This window comes from Curcuma longa, unplaced genomic scaffold (genome assembly GCF_044706935.1).
Source record: "Curcuma longa cultivar G26 ecotype Majalengka, Jawa Barat unplaced genomic scaffold, ITB_CL_G26_1.1 contig_18129, whole genome shotgun sequence".
In the NCBI taxonomy this organism is placed as follows: Eukaryota; Viridiplantae; Streptophyta; class Magnoliopsida; order Zingiberales; family Zingiberaceae; genus Curcuma; species Curcuma longa.
This window is the reverse complement of record NW_027430750.1, coordinates 20,108-46,248: the sequence shown is the minus strand read 5'-3', so window position 1 is coordinate 46,248 and position 26,141 is coordinate 20,108. Positions and strand designations below refer to the sequence as shown.

At 34.2% G+C, this 26,141-nt stretch overlaps 1 protein-coding gene across 1 annotated transcript; it reads right to left on the bottom strand.

Moving 5' to 3' along the window:
• Nucleotides 1–454: 454 nt before the first annotated feature.
• On the bottom strand, nucleotides 455–24,341 carry LOC141816777 (actin-related protein 9). The gene is made up of 21 exons (XM_074704512.1): nucleotides 24,259–24,341; nucleotides 24,067–24,139; nucleotides 23,625–23,746; nucleotides 23,483–23,542; nucleotides 23,333–23,395; nucleotides 22,396–22,522; nucleotides 20,910–21,103; nucleotides 20,307–20,427; nucleotides 17,681–17,745; nucleotides 15,474–15,563; nucleotides 15,214–15,264; nucleotides 14,259–14,390; nucleotides 12,245–12,334; nucleotides 11,310–11,380; nucleotides 11,036–11,235; nucleotides 10,911–10,954; nucleotides 10,792–10,841; nucleotides 7,444–7,489; nucleotides 4,305–4,355; nucleotides 1,211–1,357; nucleotides 455–761 (listed from the first exon to the last, which is right to left on the bottom strand). Exons 1-20 carry the CDS (start codon nucleotides 24,259–24,261, stop codon nucleotides 1,214–1,216), a joined length of 1,797 nt encoding a protein of 598 aa, XP_074560613.1. The 5' UTR covers nucleotides 24,262–24,341; the 3' UTR covers nucleotides 455–761; nucleotides 1,211–1,213.
• Between the last annotated feature and the right edge of the window lie 1,800 nt (nucleotides 24,342–26,141).

Here is a 26,141-nt window from a genome sequence, read left to right as displayed (position 1 = left end):
TTATTTTGTTAAATATTTTTAAAACTTCTCCATTGAAAATAATTGAAGTTATTTTCAGAATTAATAGTCTTCCATTTATTTATTTATACTTTTTGTTAATCGAAAACACTTAAATTCATAGTTGCTTTGGAAGAAAATACAAAAGGTTAATATTTCACCGAGTTTATACTCCTGAGTAATTTTGTTTCTCAAGTTTAAATTGTAATTATTGTTCTTTATTAACATTTTAACAGATTTTATTTTACTACTCAACGCGAGTAAACCGTGGATGTGCCACTTCAAAATTTGTGCATGATTTTGACTCTACTGCACTGCTAAAAGCATGGTAACTTCCTTGAGCTCAAGTATACCCAAAGAATTTCAAGAGAAAAAAAATATATAAGATTCATAATATAAAAAAAAAAAAGCTTAGTACACAAAACTCTCATCAATACAAGATCTCAGAAAAAAGATTCTAACCACATTGAATCTATTATATGTAGTCTTATCTTATATTGCACGAAACTGTTTTCACAACTCTATCTGTATCTATCGATTATCCCGTACACAGGATTCTGTGAATGTGTCTATCGATTATCAAAATTTACATGGTTTGGAGAAAGTTGACTCATAAGACCAAACTCACTTTCATGATATCACTCTACCCATACAAAGTCCATTCTCACCAGCAAACTTCTCCAATACATGCAACGGATCCTTGACAGTCTTCGTTGGTGATTTCATGTTAGATAGTAAACAGCAGCTTAATCAAACTGTAACTGCTGAAAATAAGAAGAAAAAAAAAAGAGAGCTGAAGATATCAACAATAACCTCAAAGATTAATCTTGTAAGTGATTACATTAACAAAAGATATTTAATAACAAACATTCTAATGAAAAATAATTTAGCTGGATTTAGATATAGGTTAGCTTTGCATAAAGCTCAATGGATGAAAAATTAAAAAACAAGCATTGCAAAATATCTATTTACACATGGGGCACACAAGAGGTTCAGACTGGTGGCGATACACTTACTCGAGCCGAGACGAATCGATTGTCAACAACAAATCATCTGATATTTTGAAGTTGTGCGAATCGTGTGGAGAAGAGAGAACACGAAAAGAAGAGAAGAGTGAGCCACATGATACGGGGCATTAGGATGAGTGTGGCCATAGCAACACAATGCACATGACACGACTGAATTTAAAACAGAAAGTGACTAGAAATAAAACCTGTTATGAATTGAGATAGCACATCGCTTGCGCCTGAAGATAAAAGGAGTCCTTGTATTTCCTTCCACTCCCTGGGTGAACTCCATTTTTTATCCAGTCCTCTCTATGTATCCAAGCATCACGAGTAGCGTCCAGGATACCAAGAATCTGAAATTCCAAAAAGAAGTCATGCATTAATATCCTTTAAACTTCCTATACAGGCTGCCAAAAATTCTCCACAAATTAAACAGTACATAAAATAAGTCCCTTCCCGGCTTCAGATATATTTTAGTTTAATGAACATGCTGATCTATCAATCTACAAAAACATTTCTATTCGAATCTGAAATAAAACAATTTTTGCAGCAAAAAGCTGAGAATCAGACATCGATAGTATGTGGAAAGGAATATCAACATAAAATGGTTAGAAATCTAGACTTGCATTACTCTTCCCCAAATTAAAATTATGGGATTGAAATGGCCTGACTTTTGCGCAAAAATATGACCATGCAAACACCTATATACACCTATACATGGATCCATGGTTTAAAATTTCAAACTGTATCGGAGTTTCGATTTATGACTGGAACAATACGGTTTCGATATTGTATTGTGTCGTACTGATATGGTTTCAATATTTTTTTAATATAAAATATATTATTAAAAATAAAAAATTTAACTTAAATATTTAAAAAATAAAAATCTGAAAAAATTTAAAAAATATATAATATGATAAATAAATAAATTTTATTATATATTTTCAGAATTAAAATAAATCATATATATAAATGAAATCCTATTTAGATTATTTAATTGAAATTATTAATTTAAGTTTTAATTAAAAATTAAAACTCCTACGGTAACCCAGCAACTTGCACGACTGTCGGGGTCACATGAGCCCTTCGACACTGCCGCCAAGGTTGCGTGAGCCCTCCGACACTGCAACTGGGGTCGTGTGACCCTTCTGGCATTGTCGTCGGGTGTCGATCAAGTGTCGGTGCCGGTCCCATATCAGAACAGTAAAAACCGTGAGTATCGGACGAAACGGCTTAGTATTTTAATTTGTGCATGCATTTAGATCTGTTTGTCTTTCTACATGAAATAAATGTCCTATGTATTAAGTAATGAAAATTTTGTTGCTTGCTTTACATGGAGGATGCAATGCAAGAGTTTCCCATTCAATGCATGGTCTAGCAAGCAAGAACATACTAAACCTTACCATTATGTGCATAAACTGTTTTTATGACCAAAATATCTGTATCCCAAGTTGCTCCAATAAATCAGGACCCAGTCCAATTTTGTAATAATCTTAAGAGACTATTTTCTGCTATTGGGTGACACGTGAATAAGATATTCCCCCATCATCTTCTCCCTTAGCTTCCTTTGCATAACTTTTTGCGTACTAATTGGGTGGGGCCCACTTGGATGATGGCAGAGACCAGAAAAGGTGAAGGATGGAGAGGAGGGATGGTTGTGGAGGATGGCAAGCAGAGGGGAGGTTGCAAACGGTGGAAGGTGGAGGGGAAGGGTCACTTTTTCCATTGACTACAAGAAAGTTTTCCATCAACTGCTCTTTTTATCTTGCGTCAAAAACACCCCAAAAAATATTTTCTGGGAAAATATTTTCTACAGACAAGCTCACCCTTATTACAACTTTTTTTTTGGATAATTAAAATTTTATAACACGAGTCAAGAGTACAAAAACCGATAACTAGGAGTCTCATGTTTGACGAAGCATCAGATCAAAGTAAACACTTAGTGACCGATAATTATGAATTTGTACATACTTAAAGATCCTCTCAATGTTTAACTGTCTTTCACCAAAGAAACTTCTATTTCGATCCCTCCATACAAAATGAATCATAGATGATACGGCAAAATGATGAGCCTTTGTTAACATCCTACTCTCACGATAATGCCTTCCGAAGACCCTCAACATCTGCCGGTAGACAGACATCTCCAATCGCATATGGAGTCATTCTCTGATCCTCCATAATTCTGCAATAGAGGGGCACCCAAAGAATAGGTGCTCATGTGTCTCCAGTACTTGACCACAAAAAGTGCACTGTCGATCCTCCAAGTAATCCTTTCCGTCTCTGGTGAGGAGACACCTCTGTGCCAACATCCAGAAGGTGATTCAGCTGTAGGTAAGTCTTCTACACTAGTCGGGTCTATTGCTTTTTACGACTAGGATGCTTTAAAAAGTCATATGCCCATGCTACCCCTCCATCCTAATCGAACCATTCTGCCAGCCTATGTTCAGTAGCCTCTAGGGACCAACAGTCGATAATATAAGATCTCATACCAGAGGGGAATCCAAGTGAGTCGCCTCCCATGCCCATACATCAACTCGCCTCAAGTATGATGGACCTATTTGATCCAAAGGGCATCCTTCTTTGTCTATATCCGCCACAGAACCTTAGCCAGGAGGGCTAGGTTCCAAGCCTGCGAATCTCAAAATCTCAAACCCCCTTCTTCTTTAGGTCTACACATTTGCCCATGACATCAAGAAATGCTTAGATGTTCACATGAAAAACCTGCAAATGCTGTAGATGCGATCAATGACGCCCTAGGGCAGTGGCAAGATGGATAACTAGTAATATTTCATTCCCTGAAGCACATAAGTGATGAGTAACGCCTTGCTAACATAGGATAATGTACTAAGCACATTTGACCATTAGTTACCTAGAAGAAATGCATTCAGTAGGGCAAAATACCAACGTTTAATCTACATTTAACTTTGATGAACTCAATAGAAAGACCTAAATCATACTAAGCACAATGTAGAATAAACTTATCCAACATTGCTAACCCAACTATGTGCAATTCACTAGAAAATCCATCTTTGTTCCAAGCACTCTAGGGAAATCCAAGAAGGATATTACTTGGCAAAAAGACTAATACATCATCGTTCGAATATGAGCACCAGGATTAGTTTGCCACCCAACAATCTAACCTATAATTGTAATTGTCATTATTGCATAAGCATTTTTAGATGTGGCAGATAGATCCAACATGACATGATGTGTAAAAAATATAAAATATTCCCAAATTAATAGAAATAAATAAATAGTCTGAAAAAGACTATTTTTCAAAGAAATGGTTGGGAAGCTTACCGCACCGCCTTTCCATGATACAAATATAGGGTTTGTTCTGGATTGGAGTACCTATTTTATGTTGAAACCACATTTGGACAAAGAAACAAAGGTAAAAAGATCATAACACCACATCAATCGTTTGCAATGAGCTTTGTACAAAATTTGCAATAATATATCAACAAAATAGGCTTTCAGATCAATGTTGATGTGAACCTACATATCTGTAATTAAAAAAAACACTTTTAACAACAATTCCAGCAACTACAAAATCAGGAGTTAGCAATCATAACATCAATATGCAAGGTACCGCATAGCACTTTTTGTTGAAATAAATATGGAGGCAGACATAATAAGATGCAAGCCAACAGCCCAAGAAAGTCAGCTCATTTAAACGTTAAGTTATTGATAAAAAAAAATTCCTCAAACGAAAACTGCCCGACCATTTGCCTTTGCAGCAGACTAAGGCAAACTTACTAATGCAACAACATGTCCTTGGATACATGTGTACGTACCCTATGCCTTCCCTGTTGGAAGGGTATGTCAGATACCCTTCCAGTAGTTGGAAATTAAGAATAGAAGAAAATGATTTTAACCTACTATACCTTGAATTAGTCAAATACTTAAAAAGTCAAAATACCTTTGACTAGAAACCCTCATTTTAACAATTTGTGATTTAGGAAATATTGTGGCCGATGAAAATGAACTGCTTTGACTCTCTTGCTTAAAGTAGATCTAATCAAGAATAGATGGTTGGATAGCATTTAGTAAAATCTGAAGTCTGAACATTATAATACCTTCAGAATCTGAAAAGTATGGAGTATAAAATGAGTTAACAACAATAGCAATCAGCAACAAGCTATGCTTCAAATATTAGGAGCAAGATATAAGGATCTTATGTAAGGTCATATGCTTAGAAATACAATAAGATTTGTTTAACCTTCCACTCACTTATCCAACTTGCCTTGAGTATAGAATGTAGAAAAGAAAAATAGAAAAGGTAAAGATGGCATTCATTGGAGTGTGGACCAATCTAACATCCTACAACTTCAATCTACCACCCGTGTGCCTATATCATCCCAAAACAAAGTTGCAACATGGTAAGTTATTAACTGCTCAATGGTAGAACCAAACATCTATTATAAGTATAATTTTGACAAGGTAAAAACAATCCAGTAGTATCAAAGTAATCCTGCTCCTGCAGATCTTGGAAATGCCTTTACAGTACAAGTTATAGTTCCATTAGTGTAATTCCAATCGAATACCGTAAAATGGGATGAATATGATACTTGTATTGATGTTATTGTGTAAAGAGCCATGGAAGTATAATAGGACTCAAGCTGAAACCTAAACATTTAAATGTGGAACTAAACCCACTACAAATGACTCAATATCTAATAACTCTAATGCCCCATCAAGCTAGAGCATAGATGTTATCGATGTCCCACTTGTTACAAGAACTAAAAACAGAATTGAACAATTGTGAAACTCAAAACACAATACATGCATGCAAGCAAAAAAAACTTAGGAGATAGTTGACAGGACACACAAGCATTTGTGTCTTGATGTCAAATTGACATGTCAACAAGGAGAAAGTGAAATGAGACCCAAGAACAAGTCTCTCAAGTGGACTTTTCCTTGTGGTGGAGCATACAACTATATGCAACAAACAAACAAAAAGAGAGGAATCACTCAATGAGGGTCTTGGGGGCACCTGAGATATGAAGCGAGACACCCAGAAGACAAGTTTCTCAAGTTTGCTACTCCTGACAACCGTACATACAATAGCACACAGCAGACCGAAGAAGCAGAGAAGTAAAGCACTCAATATAGTCTGTAAGTTGGCTGAGAGGATATCAGCCAACAAATAGATGTTGCAAGAAGATGAAGGACGACCATTGTTGCTGAAGGCAAAGAGAGTAGGATAGGAAGATCTTCATAGGTACTTAGGTAGCAGCAAGAGCTGTCTTGCATGCTTGGAAGAGGAAGACTTGAAGTTGTGTCGGGTTACTGTTAATGACACAGAAACAAGGAATTATCTTAAAATGATGAAGAAAAATGCTGATTTATATGCTGAAATCCAAAATACTTTGCCAATGAATAACAAACTTCGGCGTCATCCTCTCCCTCCGTATTTAGACCAGGAATCAGATCTGGTGGGAGATGAGGAGCAGCGAACAAAAGTCCAACAAGACCTTGTAATAGGGAAGAGGTCCTAGACGAGGCTGGATCTAGCCTCTGCTGAAGATAGAACACAAAGGTTGGAAGAAGAGAACAAAAAGGCACAAGTGCGAGCCAGAGCGCGGATGATGGGATGAAGAAGGCTACAGATCTGCCAGATTTGGTGCAGAGGTTAGTTTAGCAACTTTCTAGGCAAAAGGTTGTTGTTGAGATTCAGAGATACCAGAGAAGCTGATAAAGAGCCAAGCACTAGAAAAGAGCTGCACAGATGTCTGAACAGTCTTTGCAATATGAAGTGAAGCCAAAGAAGGTGACACAAAGAGAGCTTACATCGCTGGGTCACTAGAGAGGCACTATTTTTGTAAACTTGCACAGCAACTGGAGAAGTCATCAGAGATTTCAGAGGAATGGTTTGCGGGCAAAAATATCAAAGGAGATGAAAAGATTGAAACAAAACCCAAGACTAAAGAGTGAGGACAGAAGATAGATGCTGTAAAATAGATGAATAGTGGTCATCCAGTAACTGAAATTGATGGCCTCCCTGTTCATCAAAATTGATGATCTCCCCCTAAAGGGATTTCTTTTGGAAAACTTAAACCTAGGAGAAAAGGGCTCTGATACCATGTGAAATGGGATGAAAATGACACTGTAGTGATGTTATTGTGTAAAGAAATACCTGTTATATGGTATATATGACAACATAAAATCTGAAACCTAGAATATTCAATGTGGAACAAAAATCACTATACATGTCCCATAATATCTAATTCTCTTTAACAACACTTTGCACAATCAGACCAAGGTACCAAATTCAAGTGCTAGCATCTGAAACAATTTAATTTGACTTGGACCTTTTTCTATCAACAGACTGTTGGAAGTGATGAACACCAAAGTGGCACAAACATATAACTATTAAGTTAAAAGGCACTGAGATTTACAGAAAAGACTAGGCTAAGCAAATACATATTCATATGATTACCTCTACAGTATCAATTGCTTCATTTGATGGAATGGCTTGCAACACCCTGAAACAAGTAAAACCTTAATACTGAAATGACCAAAAGTATAAATATGAGAATTGCAGAATATGCAATAATTACCAAGCAGTTTACAGCACTAGTAATCACTCATCAATATGAATAATTCAAGAATGATAAAATGCTAGAACTACTAATCATTCATCAATATGAATAATTCAAGTATGATAAATGCAAGAATTTTGCAATTTTCATGAAGTAAACAATCAAGGGATTACATTTCATCTGGTATTTAATTACTAATACGAAAATTCAATTCCAAATTTTCCATGACATAGACCATGTTGCTATGATGGAGGATTCAGAAGTTGCCAGGAACCTGGGAGAAAAATGGAGATGATACTGATATCTCACACTTTAAGTGAAGTGCAATGATTAAATACAAGGTGAAATGTATGTCACTAAGGGCAATCTCTCTGCTCAAAAAGCAAGGCATGGTAGATATAAAATATAGATAAACATTAATCTCCCTTATGATGTATATAAAAAAGGAAAATGCAAATGATTAGGTTCAATAAGCACTTAAGTTTTCCAGTTTTCTCAAAAGCCAGTGGTTTCAACTGCAAGTTAACTGTATTTTTGTTAAATCAAAATAATGTACATTGTGTGTTTCAATATTCTCTCATTACAATTTTTGTTATATGCTCAGATTATATTGTCTGCCTTTGGGTTCTTCCCTTCTAACGATAGTTGTTTGGGGTTAACCTAGTTTGCCACCACAAATAAGGAGAAAGCCTAGTATTGAGACCCTTTTCTAGGCAGTACAGACCAAATTGGACTAATTATCCATAAATTAGCAGAGAGACACCAACAGAGAAGTCAATCAGGTTCTATTTTCTTGCTTCCCTCTTAATCCAACAGTACGTCCCTTTCTTTTCTTCTTCCTAGACTCACCTTTATTGACAGTGGCTATTATTTTCCTGCCTGCCACTTTCACACAAGAGGCATGGAGTTATCTGAGATTTTCCCATAGGGTGTCAGATCCTTTCTTTTAATTCCTTCCATCCACATACAGGATGTTGATTCCTTTTACACCCTTGTCATGACAAAATATAAACTCATCCAAATGAATGGGTATAAATATCTCACCTGATGTATTTGGCTGTTTTCGGAACTTCCAAATGATAGCACTCCCATCTCAGTGCTTCCATGAAATACACTAAAGCACTAGGCTCTGAACATTAGGCACCTTTAATAGTTGAGGTGAGGCAACTTTATCCAATGGTAAGGTTATGCACCTGGGGACTTAGCACGAGGCATAAAAATGGCATGCACAATAATTTATATCTTGTTATCTTCGTATCTCCTTTTTGATTTCTTGTATGAAGTCAACTGAACCTTGGTGCTTTCTCCATGATCCACCACAAGACAAAAAAATGAGAGAATGTTTAAGGATTATAAACTTTTTCCTGGTTGGGATGATTGCACCCTTTAGATAACTTAAATTTCTAATATCATATGACTACTTGCAATGATAGTGATACTATTTCTTTTGAGTAATATGACACAGTATTTTATATGGATACAAATATTACAATTTGCAAATGTTGACCATGTGACTGATTTTTTTTCGATCAGTTTACAAATAATATGGACTTTAAGGATTTATTATATTTGTGTGATTTCGTGGTTGAATTTCTTTTAGAATGGTTTTAGAATCTAAGTGTTGTACCAGTGTGACTTTTTGTTACATCAATTTTTTTTGTGTGTGACTGTTATATCAGTGTACAATTTTGTGTGTGTACCATTGTGTTTATCAGTGTGACTTAGTGCTACGTCACATGTACTTGATAGTACGTGTGTTATATCACATATAGTACTTGAATGTATGTGTGAATGGCTGCGTGCACTCGTGTTATCTCACGTCTTTTTTGTGTGTGCATTTGTGGGTCTCTGTAAATTCCGTCTTCACTTTCACATGTGAGCACCAGATCAAAACTACATATGTTTGTTTGGATAAGAGGAAAGATAATATCAACCTAAATGATATTGAAATACCACTAATGTCCTAGCAAATTAGACAGTCAAATAAATAAGCATAGGGAGCATTTGCCCCTTTGAGTTTATCCTTATCTTGCAAAATACATCATAGAAGTCGTAATTAATATGCTTCTCAAATTTTAATTATGCCAAAATGCATCCAGAACTTAAGTTTTTCTAAAATGCCCTAGGAATTTCAGTATTGAGAAAAAAAAACTGGATATGATTTGTAAGGTTCAAGGGCATTTTGACAATTGAAATTCTGGGAGTTCATGGTTTTTGTATACCAAAGTGTTAAGACTGAGCGTATTTTGCATATAGAGGGTAATTTTGAGGGGCTATGTCGATATATATTTTTTTTAAAAAGTGTGATAAAAAGGTAGAAATAATACATCAAAAAATTATATAGTAGCGGCAGAAATATCTCAGCATTTGTTCCTAATAAAATCAGAAGGTGAGATGCTATGTGCATATAAGGATGCATGACTAAAGGAAAAAAAGACAACAGTACATCATAAGCACCGAAAGAAAAATATTATTAAATATTAAATATTTACTGGTCTGTTACTGTCCATGTTAATCAAAGAAGAATTAGTTGGTATAGGTTCAAAATAAGTTCGCTTGAGAACAAAATTTATCCTCATCTTACTACTAGCACCGCAGTTTATGAAGAGTGGGTGATTACAATGAAGATGGTCATTTGGAGTCTTATCTGATCGTCGTGTGCCCATTCAAAAATTTTATAATATTTCAGTATGATTCACCATATTTTATGGACCAAAATGTCAGGCTTCTTAGGAAATAACACAAAAATTAAGATATCAAAGATGAAAACGCTAAGATACTAAGATGGATGTATAGCGTTACTGAAAAAAATTAAAAAATAGTAATTACCAAAACAAATTAGTTGTAGGTCTACTAAATGATAAAAAGCAAGAAAATAGATTAAGATGGTATGCATATGCTAGTGAAATAGTCTTGCATAGAGCCCAATGAAGCATAAGATCCATGTAGCGAATGCCAAATGGTAGGGAGAAAAACAATGTGTTGGTTATGCCTTGTGAGCAAAAGAGATCTTAACCAAATTATACAAAGGTTAACACCCTAAATCCTACACAAATTATGGCGTCTATTCAAGTTTTATATACATTTTTTTTTCTTTTACATTATTTAGGCTATCCTGTCAGTTTAATTTGTTGACAACAGATTAAAAGATGATTTAGACTACCAAGCAGCATGATAAGTCAACTTTTTTATGTTACAAGAAGGTTGGTTTAGAGAAATTATAAAAAAAAATGTGGACAACGAACCTCTCTTCAACAGCTACAACAAGACCAGATGTCAAAGATACCCCTCCTATCTGTAACAAATTAAACACACTGAACAACAAGAATCATAGATGTACTCAACTAAGAACTCAGGGCCTCACCAGTTGTATGCTGCAAAACAGCTTTCTTTTGAGGTCAAGCCGCCCTGCAAACTCGGTATTGAAACCAAGAGTTAGCTACTCCAATGAACAGATTTAAAGCTTTCAACAAAAGGCAAATACTCTACCAGTTGAAAGTATACTGCTAGTAATTGCTTCAGCGAGTCCAAGATTATCATCCTTTTTAGGTCTGGATGGAATCACAGGGTAACTATCCCACATGTTCAGACCATTATTAGCACCCAGATACAGATTATCAGCCATGTCAGGTCTCCTAGATAGCTCCATATGCCAGGTATCTTCCAGCATGTCCTCATAGTCATTGAACCTAGTAAAAATGACCACATGGAAAATATAGTATTGAACTATACAACATCATGGTGACTGTTACAAAGATCTCACCATGGGCGAGAAGGTTGCGGATACTCTTCTGTAACAAGAAGTGTGGGATAGAAAAGACCCATAGGAGGAACCTAAAGTATTTGTCATCACGTCAATTGTAATTACACAACTATTTTTTGAAACTAAAACAAGGTAAACCTAAAGTATTTCTCATAACAATGTCAATTGTAATTTGTAATTATACCACTACTTTTAGAAACTAAAAATCACATGCTTCTTAGCAAACTTTTATGTCAATTGTCAATCAAGATGGAATGACTTAGTCGAACAAATCCTACCTGCTTTTAGTCTGTATAGCTATAGAATAGAGAGTCCTACTTGTGAATCATACAACATAACAAGTGAACATCCACTCAAAAAGAATAACTATATTGCTTAAAATTAATATAATAGAAGAACCAGAGAAGGTATTCGTAGATAAATACTGGTTCCAATCCTACCAAACATTTTTTATTGCAATTGGTTTCAATACTGATTTCTGAAATTCCAATTGGAAGTCCAAGAAAAAGTTAAAATGTTAAATGGAGCAAGCATATCCAAGCAAGTTGGTAGAACGACAATTTGTTCCTTCCATGGTAAAACTAGACTAGAACATCCAGGTTATGCCACATGTCGACACAATTTTATCTGTGTACATTGGTTATTTTTTAAAATAAATAACCAGCAACTAAATGCAGAAACAGCGTCTATAAGCACTAACGGAAGTATTGGTAAATCCAGTTGCAAAATGTAATAAATTGATGCTTTTCTTTAACTGACTAAATAAAAAAGTTGTAATAGGAGGTGAAGCTGCAGTCTTATCATCCCACAAATATAATGAAACTATATTCCTCCTTTATAAGATCAAATAGGTAGCAAAAAGATGACTTCATAGACAACAATTTCTACAATGTTATTGATGTTATCCATACATTCAAACACAAAAAACACCATACATTGAGGGCTGATAGTCGTGTCTTATGTGAACCAACAGATCTAGTTTCATCGAAGGAATGAACTATAGCCACAGCATCAAACTCTCCTTCCTATCAAAACAGATAGTTCACAATAATAATAAAGAAAAAAAAGGCAAATAATGAACCTAATATTGATATTTCTACCAACCCCAATACAATTCTTAAATAATAATCAAAAGCAACTCCAGTAAAGAAACTTCTTTATAAATGATTATAACTGAAACTAATTTGTATGAGTTTTAGACATTTTAAGCCTTCATAAAACACCACAAGAAAAACAAAACATGGCGTCATCCTCATGAACCAGTTTAGCTGTGTAGTACAAGGATGAAGGTTGGTACCAGAACCAAAATTCTAGACCAGCAAGGAGTCAACAGACAATTTCCATTTCAAAAATAGAAAGATCCAAAGAAATAGAGCAGAATCTCTCTCTCCAAATATGAATTACAAATGCAACATAAATAGGGGAGCTATTATCAATAAGCATGGGAGTCTGATGCAATTTATTCAGATATATCAATTCACATATTACCGCCAAAATATCATTAAAGCTGCTTTAAAAGTTGGTGCACATATGCCAGGTGCCAAGCTTAATTTCATTGGAATACAATTGAGTTAAATCAAGAAGTTGATTAATTTATGTTTAACACCCTACTTTAGCCCCACATGAAATAGAGCTTAGATGAATGAGCTATTATTATTTTGAACTAGCTATTGAACTAACAAGATTAATGGGTCTCTTTCATTTGAGTGGAAATGAATGCTAGTGTACTGGAAGAGTGACTATTGGATTTATCATACTACCGATTAGGGATGATACTGTACTGTGAGTTAGACTTTGGGCCTTGAGGGGCACATCAAAGCCTTAAGTAGGAGATAGTGTGAGACCCTAAGTCTCACGTATAGAGTTGTGGAGTAAGTGCGCTCATCAGCTTAAATGAGTGAATTACTATTAACTATGACTTAAATATTTTAAATCAATGATAGAACCTCACGAGTTTATGAGTTAGTTGTTACATATGGGTTATATGTTACAATGAATATCAGAGATGGTCTAATCTTAGACATGATAAGAAGATTGGAAAGGGTTGTTCTTATGATGCCAAACCCTCAACTAGGACACACATGTTGATTATGTATGGGTTTGCACTATGAGTAAGAGTTATGAGTCTTGACCGAGACTTCACCGGGGACTCTAACACCCTACTTTTGTCTCACACAGAGATTTGTGGGCAAAATGATGGTATTTTCCCGATTAGACTAGCAACCTATTATTAACTTCAACTCAAGGATTTGAACCATAGATTGAAATGTCATTCCTTATCAAGTTGACACAAATAAAATTTCATATCCTACCTACCAACCAACAAGCGAAATGGACATGAGACGACAATTGCACCTCAACCACAACTGGCAATAACAACTCCATGCAAGATCTATCACTTTCACGTATTCGTGAGATGGTAATGACTTTTGTGAGGTCCTGAGACAACAACTCGCACGTGATCCACAATGATGCTAAGGGCTTCACTCGTGGTTAATGACAACACTGAAGGCTTTGCTCATGGTCCATAATGATGCCAAAGACTTCGCTTGTAACCCATGATGATGTTAAGGCATTGATCGTGTTGTGTGACAATGACAATTTGACAAAACCTTTGCTCTTGGTGTATGATGCTCCAATGAAGGTCTCACCATCTTCTTCCTCCACTCTTTCCCTCTTCTCTTCCACCTGCTCGGCACACCCCGGCACCAGTACTCGGCAGGTTCCACACGTATTGAGTTGACCAGGCACTAAGGCACTGATTAAGGCCAAAATTTCAAACCTTGTTTTGGACTCAATGATTGGTCCTAACAAAGTTAATTCTATTCCCTCATCTGAATGGATAGTTACTGTGTTACATTAGCTTGCCCGCAATCATCATTAAAAAGTATGTAACTGACGACAGCAATAACATACAAGAACACAATCCACACAATGTAGAAAACTCACTCTAATCTGACAGTAAGACTCCTTGATTTTGTTAAGCATTAACATGTCAATTGGCTTTGCCAACGGATTGGTTTGAATAGGTGGCCAAGTCTGATAGTAATGTTGTACCCATAAGAGGCACCTTGAGATGTCCTGTGTAAGATATTATAGCCAAAAGTTAGATGTAACTCCAAACAGTGAGTAATGAAGTAACAAGAAAAATATATTATATCTGTTCACGATGAGTAATTAATCATACTTAACTACTTTCTATTCAGACCTTCATATTTAATGAAAAATGTAAAGTTTACAGTTCAGTAATTGATTTTCAGAAAATTCCAGGCCTCCGAATGTTCGATAAAATTTTGATTTAATAAACCCCTCATATTGATGATAGACCAAATCAATAAAATTTTGATTTATAAATCCCTCATACTGATGATAGACCAAAGGGAAATTATCCTTCGTCAAAAAGATATCTTGCATATTCATTCAATATGATTGAGTTGGCCTGGATGTCATTAAGACTGGTTGAACAATTAGGATTCAGTTGTTGCCATATAAAATACCATTTTGGGAATCTGATGCACCCTAGCAAATCTCGATGATTTGAAATCCTAGGTTAGGGAGAGAGGTTTAAAACATTGCTCCTAGTATGAACAGTTGGTTTATTACCGGTGGGTTTGGGTATTTCTGAAATTGCAAGCTGAACCAAGTCTGAAGTGCAGATGCAACAACCTAATCTGACAGAAAAAAATTGAGGATTCATGGCTTTAAATGTGTTGGAACATTTCATCTGCAGGTGTCTATGTCAAATATTCTCGATATTTCCACTTTGAAATGCTACAATGCAAGAACCAAAAATGATGTGGAGAAAAATGATATATCAACTAAGGCAAATCACTCGCTGAAAGTTACAATGTCAAGGAAAATAAAGATGATGATATAAAAGAAACCAAAGCAAAAAAACTCAAACCTCTCCACCATAAGGCAAAGTAATGACTGTAGTTGGCAAAGCTACACCATCCTGAAATTAGCAGTGGTAGGTAAATAATCCACCATGAATCACAATCTTTAATTCATGAACAAAGCTTAATGCAATAGTGGAAGGTATACATTTTGCCAGAAATTATGCTTACAGCTTGTATCAAATTTGTTAAATGCTTAATTCTATAAACAGTAATGGAACTGGACACACTTATCTGAAGTTAAAGAGGCAAGTAAAGCAGTTGCTACCTCAATACAGATTATTGATGTCACTTGGGCACCAATGTTAACAACACATGCCGTTGATAATCCATTCCCAAAGGCAGCAGCAAGACCTTCCTGGAAAAGGAAAGTGCAAGGAATATATAAATCCATCACAATCTAGTAGCAACCATAGAAAATCTTCAACAATTTTGTTTGAAGGTGCTGGAGCATGAAAAAGAAAAACACCATTGGCACATACAACAATCAATTAATTCTGTGGGCAATCAAAATAAGAAGATAAAAAAAAGAGGAAAACATAAAAAAATTAAACAATGAACAAAAATTTTGAAAAACAAAAATATTGTAAGACAGGAAGATTATGCAATCAACTAAAGAAATCAAAGGCAATTTGTGTGGTTTATCTCAATGCATTAAGTAAACCATTGGCTACTTCATGCAAGTGGGTCTTGGTACAAATAACTAATATCTGAAAACTGCTGCGAATTGCTAAAATCTGACTGGAAAATTACATATGAAGGCAACATTTATAATTCAGATGCAACCATGTTCACAGATGCATCGCTTAAAGCATGATTCAACATAGTCAGATAAAAAAGTGAATCTAAGCAGAAAATTTATAACGACACTGCAGTTAGTAAATTCCATAGTAACTACAAAACATTTTGCAAGGGATTATGTTGTTACTTTTGAGAAAGTAGAATACAGTGCAGTTCGGCAACTATTATTATCCAATTTTAAATAAGATGAACCCATCAAAAGTCAGTTTAGAACAATAATTTCAGCCAAATTATATAATATGGAATGCCATTGATCAATAATTTTCTCAAAAGAATTGTTATGTAATTCTCAGTCATGTTACCAACCCGTGGCCTCCACATCCAAAGAGTAATGTCATCAATTCATATTTGCAATTTCTAAATGGATACTCTAAGATGATATTATGATAGGATTCTAGTTTAGTCCCTCAACAACAAGTATTGGCCGACATTTCATTGAATGATGGTTTAAAATTTCAACCCATGTCAGAGTTTTGATCCCGGACCGAAACAATACAATTTCGATATCGTATCGTGCAGTGTCGTGCCAATACAATTTCGGTACTTTTTAATTTTAAAATATAAGTGTATATTAATTTTATTAATATTGTATTATTAAATATGCCCACTATTGATGTTATATTTTGAGATGTTGAGTTCATATTTCAATATTTTCTCACAAGATAATGTCTATTAAATTTTTATAAAAAATATTTTAAAAAATAAATAATTCTCAAAATTCAAAACTAAATTTAAAATTATAAAATTATTTGAAATGCTCAAAAATAATTATAAAATTATTTGAAGGTCTTAAATTATTTTTTAAATGTATTTGTAAATTTTTAATTTTTAATTTTATTTGAAATGTTTAAGATATCTATTTAAAATTCACATTCAATTTTCAATACATATTTAAAATTTTAAATTATTTTATAAAAATATTTTATTAATTTTTAAAATTATTTAAAAAATAATTCTTTATATTTTATAACTATTATTAATAATATATTATGTTTATAAATAACAATTATAAAATAATTAATACCTATTTGAAAAATAAAAAATACAATCTTAAAAAAAAACATAGCAACAACTGCAGGGTCGTGGCATCCTCCGCGCCCCGAGGAGGGCCACCGTGGGGTCAAGGCGCCGGTAGGGTATCGGTGTCGGTCACGCATCGGAATGGTAAATATCATCCGTTTCAGATGGCACGGCTCGACATTTCAAACCATGCAATGAATATAGATGGATGTGACATCATGATTGGAACAGTACAAGAATTTTAAAGAGATAACAAAGGGAAGTCCAAATCTTCTACAAATATGCTACAACATCGACCAAAAAACATTTATATCTAGAAGACGATCCTAAAAAAACTACTGACAAGATTAACAAGGCTCGAGTATAACAGACAATCTAGAAAAGATTCAACAACAATAAGACTATAGCAAAACAATAATGAATCAACAAAACACAAAGAAAAACTTCACATAAAACTAAGAGAACAATAATTGGGAAACACATAGAAATCGCATCCTTTACCAAAAAAGAATGAAGCCTATTTCATTTATATGAGCATAACATTTTAATTGCTGATATTTCTACTCCACTAAAGAAGAGCACAATATCTCTCATTAGTAGCCCATGTACAAGTGATTTATACAGCAGTAGCTGACAAGTATATCATTGACACACCTGATGTACGACCGCCATGCTAAAATTCAGTTCACCCAAAACAATAGACAACATCTCTTTGATTTCTGAAGAAAGAACAAGCAGTATGTCAGAGTTTTATGAGTGAGGACAGGAAGCAAAGACAAATGTACAATATAAGATTTTTTCCCAAATATGAAAATTCTTTTTGAACCATTTAAATTTGCTTCAGTCACTAGTAAATTCATGCGAAGTGCACAAAAAATTTTGCTAATTGACTCACTTAAGAAACGCAGTCTATAAGTGCATAGCAATTAACATCTACCCTGAAATACCTTGTTTTAGTTTGACCTAGATGACTCTACTACTAACTTGGGAATTAACCCTTTCTGGTTATATGACCAAAACCTATTGAATAGGTGAATCATTGATTTCAAGGGGAAACAAAAGAAAAGGGATGTAGATGGATGGGGAACATCATCAGATTAGCTTGATGCATGTAGCTGTTTTTATAAGACTTCAGTTTAATTCTAGGCTACAAAAACAAAGATGTCAAACTTTAAATAGAAGGCATTGACATTATGAACATGACACAGGACAAAACAATTATCATTGGAATTTGAAAATATCATATCTTTAAAGTTTAAAGAAAAAATTCATGTATATGTTGCAAGACAAGTAGATCTTTAAAGAAATTTATATCATGCAACAGTTTTCCAGATAGCATGGGCAATTCCAATGCACAACTAGAGGAGTATTGAAACGGCCCAAATAATGGCATGCAATTTTTAATCAGCCTTTAACACAATTCAACCATCAACTAGTTGTTGTAAAGTAAGAAAACATCTCTAAGCTCAGACAGACTAAGTAATATCTAGGGAAAGGACCAAAAAGCAACAAGCCATAGACAGAAATGATTATATCAATGAAGCCAACAAGCTAATTTAGCCAAAAGCCATTTACAAACATATACTCCAGATAGGCTTCATGAAAATGATGAACCATTCGAACGCATCAAGTGGATTGTAATCATGGTTTTAAATATCATTTCGTGCCAAGCAACACATGTGAAATTTACTGGTCCATCTGTTGATCAGCACATGATAACCTCCGAAACACTGATATTTCCTCATTCACTATACAGCGACTCCCAACTCCATGATTTTTTCCTTCGTGAATGACAAAGGCAGCAATGACAATGAGCTACTCTGCAATGACGATGATGAGTTTCTAGGCAACAACAATGACAACAAGTTCCTTTCCTCCCTCCAAAACTTTGACTTCAGCGCTGATTTGCTCTGCAACAAATCCTGAGTCCGGACTGTACCTCATTGGTGAAAGTGAGAGTGACAAAGGCTAAGGTTTCAAACGATTTGTCTCATTTCTCATCAGCAAACAGAGATCAATGAAGGCTAGGGTGTTGAAGTGATTCCTCTTGTTCCTCATTGGTGAACGCAAGAGGGACAAAGGCTAGGTCTTGAACGTAAATCACTTCCTTCTCCATTTAGAGCCGACGATATTAGACACAACCTGACATGACCCACACGATTAAGAGAGACAAATCACGAAGCTGACATCACATGAATTGACTCATTTAGTTAATCTTAGTTAATCTTATAAAGGGGAGCCTTGGCGCAACGGTAAGGTTGCTGCCGTGTAGCCTAAAGGTCACGGGTTCAAATCCTGGAAGCAGCCTCTTGCCAAAGGCAGGGTAAGGCTGCGAACATTGGATTCCCTCCCCGGACCCCGCAAGGCGGGAGCCTCGTGCACCGGGCTGCCCTTTTTAATCTTAGTTAATCTTACACCTTATAGAATTATTTTTTTAACAAGTATATAATGGTCTACATTATTTTAAATAGTTTTTGGTTGACCCGAACAACAAGATCCATTTATAACCCTATTAACATGATTGCCACCCCTAGAGACCCCTTTCCTCTTCTTCTCATGTTCCTTCTCCTCCTTGGTGTCTCTGACACCGCTTGTTGGCACGTTCCATACAGCACGAGCATGTCTAGTTAGGCACATTTGATACAGCATGAGCATGTCTCATTTCGACCTAAGACAAAAACCTGGCTCAAAAAAGTGATTTAAGTGTAATATAGCAAAAACAAAAAGTAAGTTATCGGACAAAAAACAATAGAGAAAGATTCAGTTGTAAGGATAGCCATTTCCAAAGAAATTGCTATAGGAAATTTCTATATGATAATAAAAAGATTAGTGTGATAAATGTCAAACAAAAAAAATCAAGATTTGGCATATTGCATGTAGAAAATATAGCTATTCATGATCGTTCTCCCTACCCACCAAGTTTTATAGGATATGAAGAATTTAAAACGCTAGTTGTTTTTAATTGGAATAGGGTGCATAGGCCCACTTTTTTTTCCTAATCACCAATGCAAAGGAAACAGGCATTCTAAAGTGAGAAAAATATGGATAAAAAGTATGTTTGTACACACATCTTGACTACCCATTGTTTACATTCTATCTACAAAATATTGAATGGTACAAACAGTCCAGCCTTACAAAGAGCTCAGTGGTGGGATAAGATCCATGCATTCTGGTCCAAATATTAGGACCCACACTACAGAAGCTTGATCTTTTTGGAATACTTTAAACATATCATCAACATTATCTAATAGTAAAGAAAATATGCAATCAGAAAGCATACCACGGTTGTCAAATGATTCTGGCAAAACAATAATGGCAGCATACAAGTTTCTATCTCGAGGAGGAAGATGGAGTTTTTGAGTTAATACCCAATCCCATATATCATGTAAATCTTGCACGACCTGCAGAAAGAAATTGGGCATGTATCAAAATTAACATTGTGAACCATACAAAATATTTTGACAAGAATAACACCGAGAACTTAAGAAATAAACATTACAATTGAAGGAAACAATTGTAATAATCTTTCACATGGCTTAATAGGATGAGTTTTCCCACAATTGGTTTATCTTTCTATTTTTAAATTTTAAGGTTAAGGAAGATAATGGCCCCTGGTCTTTATTTGGAAGATGCTCCTAGGTTTCTTAGTACCATGTTTTCGCCAGCTTCACTTCCTTTGTAACAACAGAGTTCTGCATCTTTATAGATTGAAAAGGTCATGGGAGTGTAGACACAATGTTCAAATAGTATAAATAAAGCATATGTCCAGTTCAACTATTATTGCAACCATTTTAACTTATATTTCTGTATAAATGTACAACATAGTATGCATAATAGTCACAGTTACCAATACAATTGTCAAATGTAATAGGACTAATGCTACCTGTTGTAGAGGATAATGATGTGAAATATTCAAATGCCCACGCCTTATAGGATGACTCAAACAATATGGCTCGACAGGAGATATTTTTAAGGCTTCTTCTCCACAGATAAACTCCTTGAAGATAAACTCATCCCCATCCAAAACAGAATGAGAATCCTTTGGTTTAGACTCAGCACCCTTTTCCATTTCTCTTTCTAAACAAAACATACAGTATAATCAAATAAAAAGAACATGGAATTGCAGCCTTGCATGAATAAAAAAAATGACAACAAAAAAGTGATGGACAAGATTAGTCGCATTACCAGTAAAAAAAAATATGAATGTTTGACTTAATCAGTTTATCATAACAACTCATACCTCAGTAAAAAGTTTACATGATTACTAAAAAACAAAAACTATCCAAAAGTTATTCTATTTGCAATTTTCATAAGATAATAAGAAACCAATGCACCAGCTAACCTTAAAAAAAAAAAAAAAAAGCAAGCAGTGATAGCAAAGATATAATTGCGACACTACAAACAGGATCCTAAATATCACAATGGAAAATAAAAAGTGAAACAACAAATGGGAAATGTTAAACTTGTTTATATTTGATATTCCAAAGCTCAAAGGATAAACGATTGCATAAGCAAAGTTGCAGTCAATTTTGTGACAAGAAGCATATCTATTCTGATCTTGACAAATAAAAATAGAAGATGCTGAATGATTGAATAAAGACATCATTGCTGCAAAGAGATCTGTTTGCTTAGTTTACTAATAATCCATAGTTGAAACCAATTAACACAATAAGAGAGCAGATCTATGTTAGCCAGCATTTCTAAATGAAAAATGTGCTCTATGAAATTTAGATCAAATGTTTCTGTTAGTCCTAGCAATAGTTTCCACTTCCTATGTCTAAGATTTATTTCCTTGTGAAAAAAAATACTGACTACATTAGCAAATGTGACTTCATTAACCCTTGAACAGAAGCAACCGTGCAAATAAAAATTATTAAAATTTGTTTCTTCATTTCATAATTGAAGCCCTAGTAATTTGATATAAAGACATCATAGTTCATCCTTACTAAGGGCAAGACAAATAAAGTGAGGTTGGCTCTTAGTGAAATTATAAAGGAACCAGTTTAATCTGATCATCTTTGCAATGCTAGCATACTGATATATTGCCAAAAACAAGAAATTTGTAAGGATGCAAGGATAGATAAACTCTTAAATGTTATGATCTAGCATGATTACAGAAAACATGGCATGTAAGCTGATGTTACTTATACTGCCTTAATATAATTTATTGATATACAAAAATAAAACCATTAGGATGCATACTAGGTCTCAATGGAAGCATAAGCAACTACGTAATAACGAAGAAACAATGAAATTGATATATTAAGAAAATGTTCAATTTTGGAAATATATATATATGAAATTAGTAGCATTGTATCTTTCACACAAATTTGAGAAAATTAAAAAACATATAATGAAATAAATATGACCAGAAAGTATGGCTTGGGAAGTGTCTACTTCAAAAGATGATTTTGGTTTTTTCTCCACTACAGTTGTCCAGGTAAAAGAAGTATCACTTCTGTTCTGATGAGAAGCATATCCTTCAACTGTTCCCATCTGTGAAAAAAAAGGAACACACATATTTATACAATAATAGTAGGTGCAGGCTTTGAAATGCTTTTTATGTCTCAATGAGTACATCTTTTTTTAAAATAATAAAATTCTTCTTTCACAGGCCCATACACAAAAATATCTGAAGATAAATAACATTTTGATTCAGCACCAGCTCTCGCCTTAAGGAAGGCATGTAATGAATTGAATCAACACACACTTGAAACACTGTGTATTATATTTCATATTCATCTATAATGTAAGAGGTTTTCACCCTCCACAAAAGGACTACCCCTGCATAGAGCTCAGTCCACATACTACAAAGACCGTCCCCCTACAGAACTTAGCAAGTTGACACTAAAGAGTTGTGTCAAATTAGAATGATAATTGATTAAGGATTTAATCATTATTTATACTGTACTAGAATAACAATAAATAATATCAAACTCTTTTAATAAGAACCATAATTTATTAAGTATGTTCCAGCTTCCTGTACGAATAGTATGCAATGACACGATTGCATGCCACTAACCTACTTGTTCTGAAATATCACTGGCATGCAAACCATGACTTGTTATATAAACCAACATGAAGATTTACAAGCATATGCAGTCTTTTCGCCGATCAGTATTCCTCATAAATTTGTCCACACCACTGGGTGATGAAGTTAGCAATGGATGTTATCTATTGTACTATTGGTTTTAGATAGAAAGAAATTATTGATCTTCATTTGTTTGCTTTGAACATCTGATTTACTTAAGTCTCAAAAATAAATCATGACCACAGTCCCAAAATTCCCAATGAAGGGTAAAATACCTTACGAGGAACAGAGTTACTTGCCACTTCATCTAGGTACGGAATCTTAAGCACTGATGCAATCTGCAACAACAGATAACCTCGATTAAAAGTTAGACAAACATTCTCAAAAGGGAGAAAACCTGGAAGGAGGTGGTCAGGAGTTGTTACAGTGTCATAAGCTTTCTCTCTATCCAGTTCTTGGACTGGAGTAGCTTGCTTGTTAAGCATCTGGAGCCAAACACAAAAGACAAGAGTATGGAAGAGATACAGTTAACCATAGCGCACCGTCAACCAACTAAGACCTTGTTACCTGATCCTGCACCGATCTCTTCAGTCCATCATTAGATCCATTCTTCACATGCCGTGCTATGCAGTTGGGAACGTTGAATGGTACTTGTTGGTTAGCAAATCCTATTCTAACATTTGCAGATCCTTCCATAAATAGGACACACACAGGTATAAGTCAATCGGATAAAAAAAAGAAAACCACCAAAACCTAAATCCACCATAATCAGTCGCATCAGTCTGTAAAACGACATTATATTTATAGCATCTTAAAAAGATGAAAATCTCTCAATCGAAGGATACGTCGTTAGTTTAGTGCGGGATTACAACCTGGGGTTTCAAGCTTTTTACGGAATTACAACGCAAAAAAAAAACAGTTATTTAAAGACTATTTACCCCTAAATTTGATCGGAGGATATAACCATTCCAGGAAACTAACTACATGAACATCGATTAGGGTTTTGCACCTGGATTGATAACGACGAGATTGGAGCCGCGCTCGTTGATTAGCTGGGAAGGCACGACGGTTTTGAAATAATCCTGGAGGGGCGAAAGCCAAAATGAAATAGAATCATAAGACCGAAGAATGAAGGAAACAACTCTGCGAGTCGCCATGGACGAAGGAAAAGGAAGCCGCCATGGAGGAAGGAGGCGCTCACCATGAGGGAGGAGGAGGAGGACGAGGGCGACGAGCGAGAGCGAGGTATCAGGACGCTGCTTGCGTCGTGTGACTACTGACTAGACTACGTGTAAACCGGCTCAATTTAATTAAAATTATTAAAGAATTGTATATCAAAATACTTTTTTCAACTTGATTAATATTATTTAAATTTAATTAAAATTGATTTAAATTAGAAAACATTTTAAAAACTGATGACAAATTATAGGGGTGTAAATTCATATAAGTAGTATCCAAAATGCTCTAAGCATGATTAAATTAATTATTATAAGTTTATTAGATTTACGGATCTTACAGTTTTTCGATTTACTTCCTCTAGCTACGACCGTATTTATAAGAATTTTCTTTCAAATGGACATTATAATCAAAGGATGAGTATCTGCATTGATCGCTGTATGCATTTTCCGATTTATCCTGGTGGTCAGTGGAAAACTTTAATGACACTGAGTTATTTTTCACCCCATAAGGATTAAGTCCATTGAGACTGATTAGATTTTATCATTTTTTTACAGCTTATTTAATATTATCCGTTAATTTTATTATTTAATATTATCCGTTTGTGTAAATTTTATATGTTAAATTTGCATTATTTATCTTTTTCTACATATTTTATCATTCAAAATTAATTTTTTTAAATTTTTATTAAGCTATAGAGCACTTCTTATTTTTCTCATTAATATTTTTAAAAAAATATCGGATACCCAATATTGAGTATATATCCGACTCATGAATACTTAACCACATCAAGTATTATTTTTTCCTATCTAATATGTCAAATACCCAATTATAATTATCTAAATCCGACAAATACTAAAATAATACAATAATGATATTTTGAATTAAAAACATTACTTGACTTTTTAAAACAAATGTCTTTTTCATAAAATAATAACAAGGGAACCGTTTTAATTTTTGCCCTTATTTTTATTATCATCAAAAATTATTTTATTTAAAAAAATAAAAGAACATCTCTCTTTATTGTTTATTTTAAAAATAATTTTAACACTTATGATTATAATTGCTATAATAGATCATAAAATTACTCGCGCTTTATTAAAATTACTACATATAAAATATTATTATATTAAAATATTTGATTGATTTATTTAAAATTATTTAAATTTACAGTAGTTATAATGTGGAACAAGTTTGCTCTATGTGGTAATAATTATATTCATAGTTATTGTATATTGTAACCAGTATAGTAGTTACCGTGTAGTAACTACTACTGGAATTATTATAAAATATGATTTTTTTTTTAATGAAAATACGATGAAATGTATTTTAAATTTGGTAAATGATAATATTAAAAAGACACTCTTCTACTTCTATATCACTAAAAGATCATTTTCTTCTATGTTTTTATTATCAAAGATGACTTATTTTAAATACCTTCGTTGTTTTTTTCAACTGCAGATATTTAAGTTTTATCTGATTAATTTAGAGAGATAGATGATTTTCTTTTCTTCTGCAACTTGCTAAATGATAAATCTCAATTAGTCCCATTGACTATCTGGGCGCCCAGCATCCTTTAATTGCACTTTCCATTTAGAGAAAAATTCCTACAAATACATCGTAGTTGGGGATCAAACTACAGGTACCTGAGTGACAACCTGGATGTCCTACCACGACACCATTGCCCCGGGGACGATAATTTTTTCTTCTAATTCATATATATACGTTCAATTTCTTGAGTTTATTCAACATTCACAATTACATTTAATACTATTTTCAAGTAGCTTCTGGAACATAATTGAATTGATTACGACGGAGCAGAGTTGTAGAAATAAATAAGGGTTCGAATCTCGGTAAAATCGAGATAATGTCCTCCTTCGTCGTGGATAATTACAATTTCTTAATTTA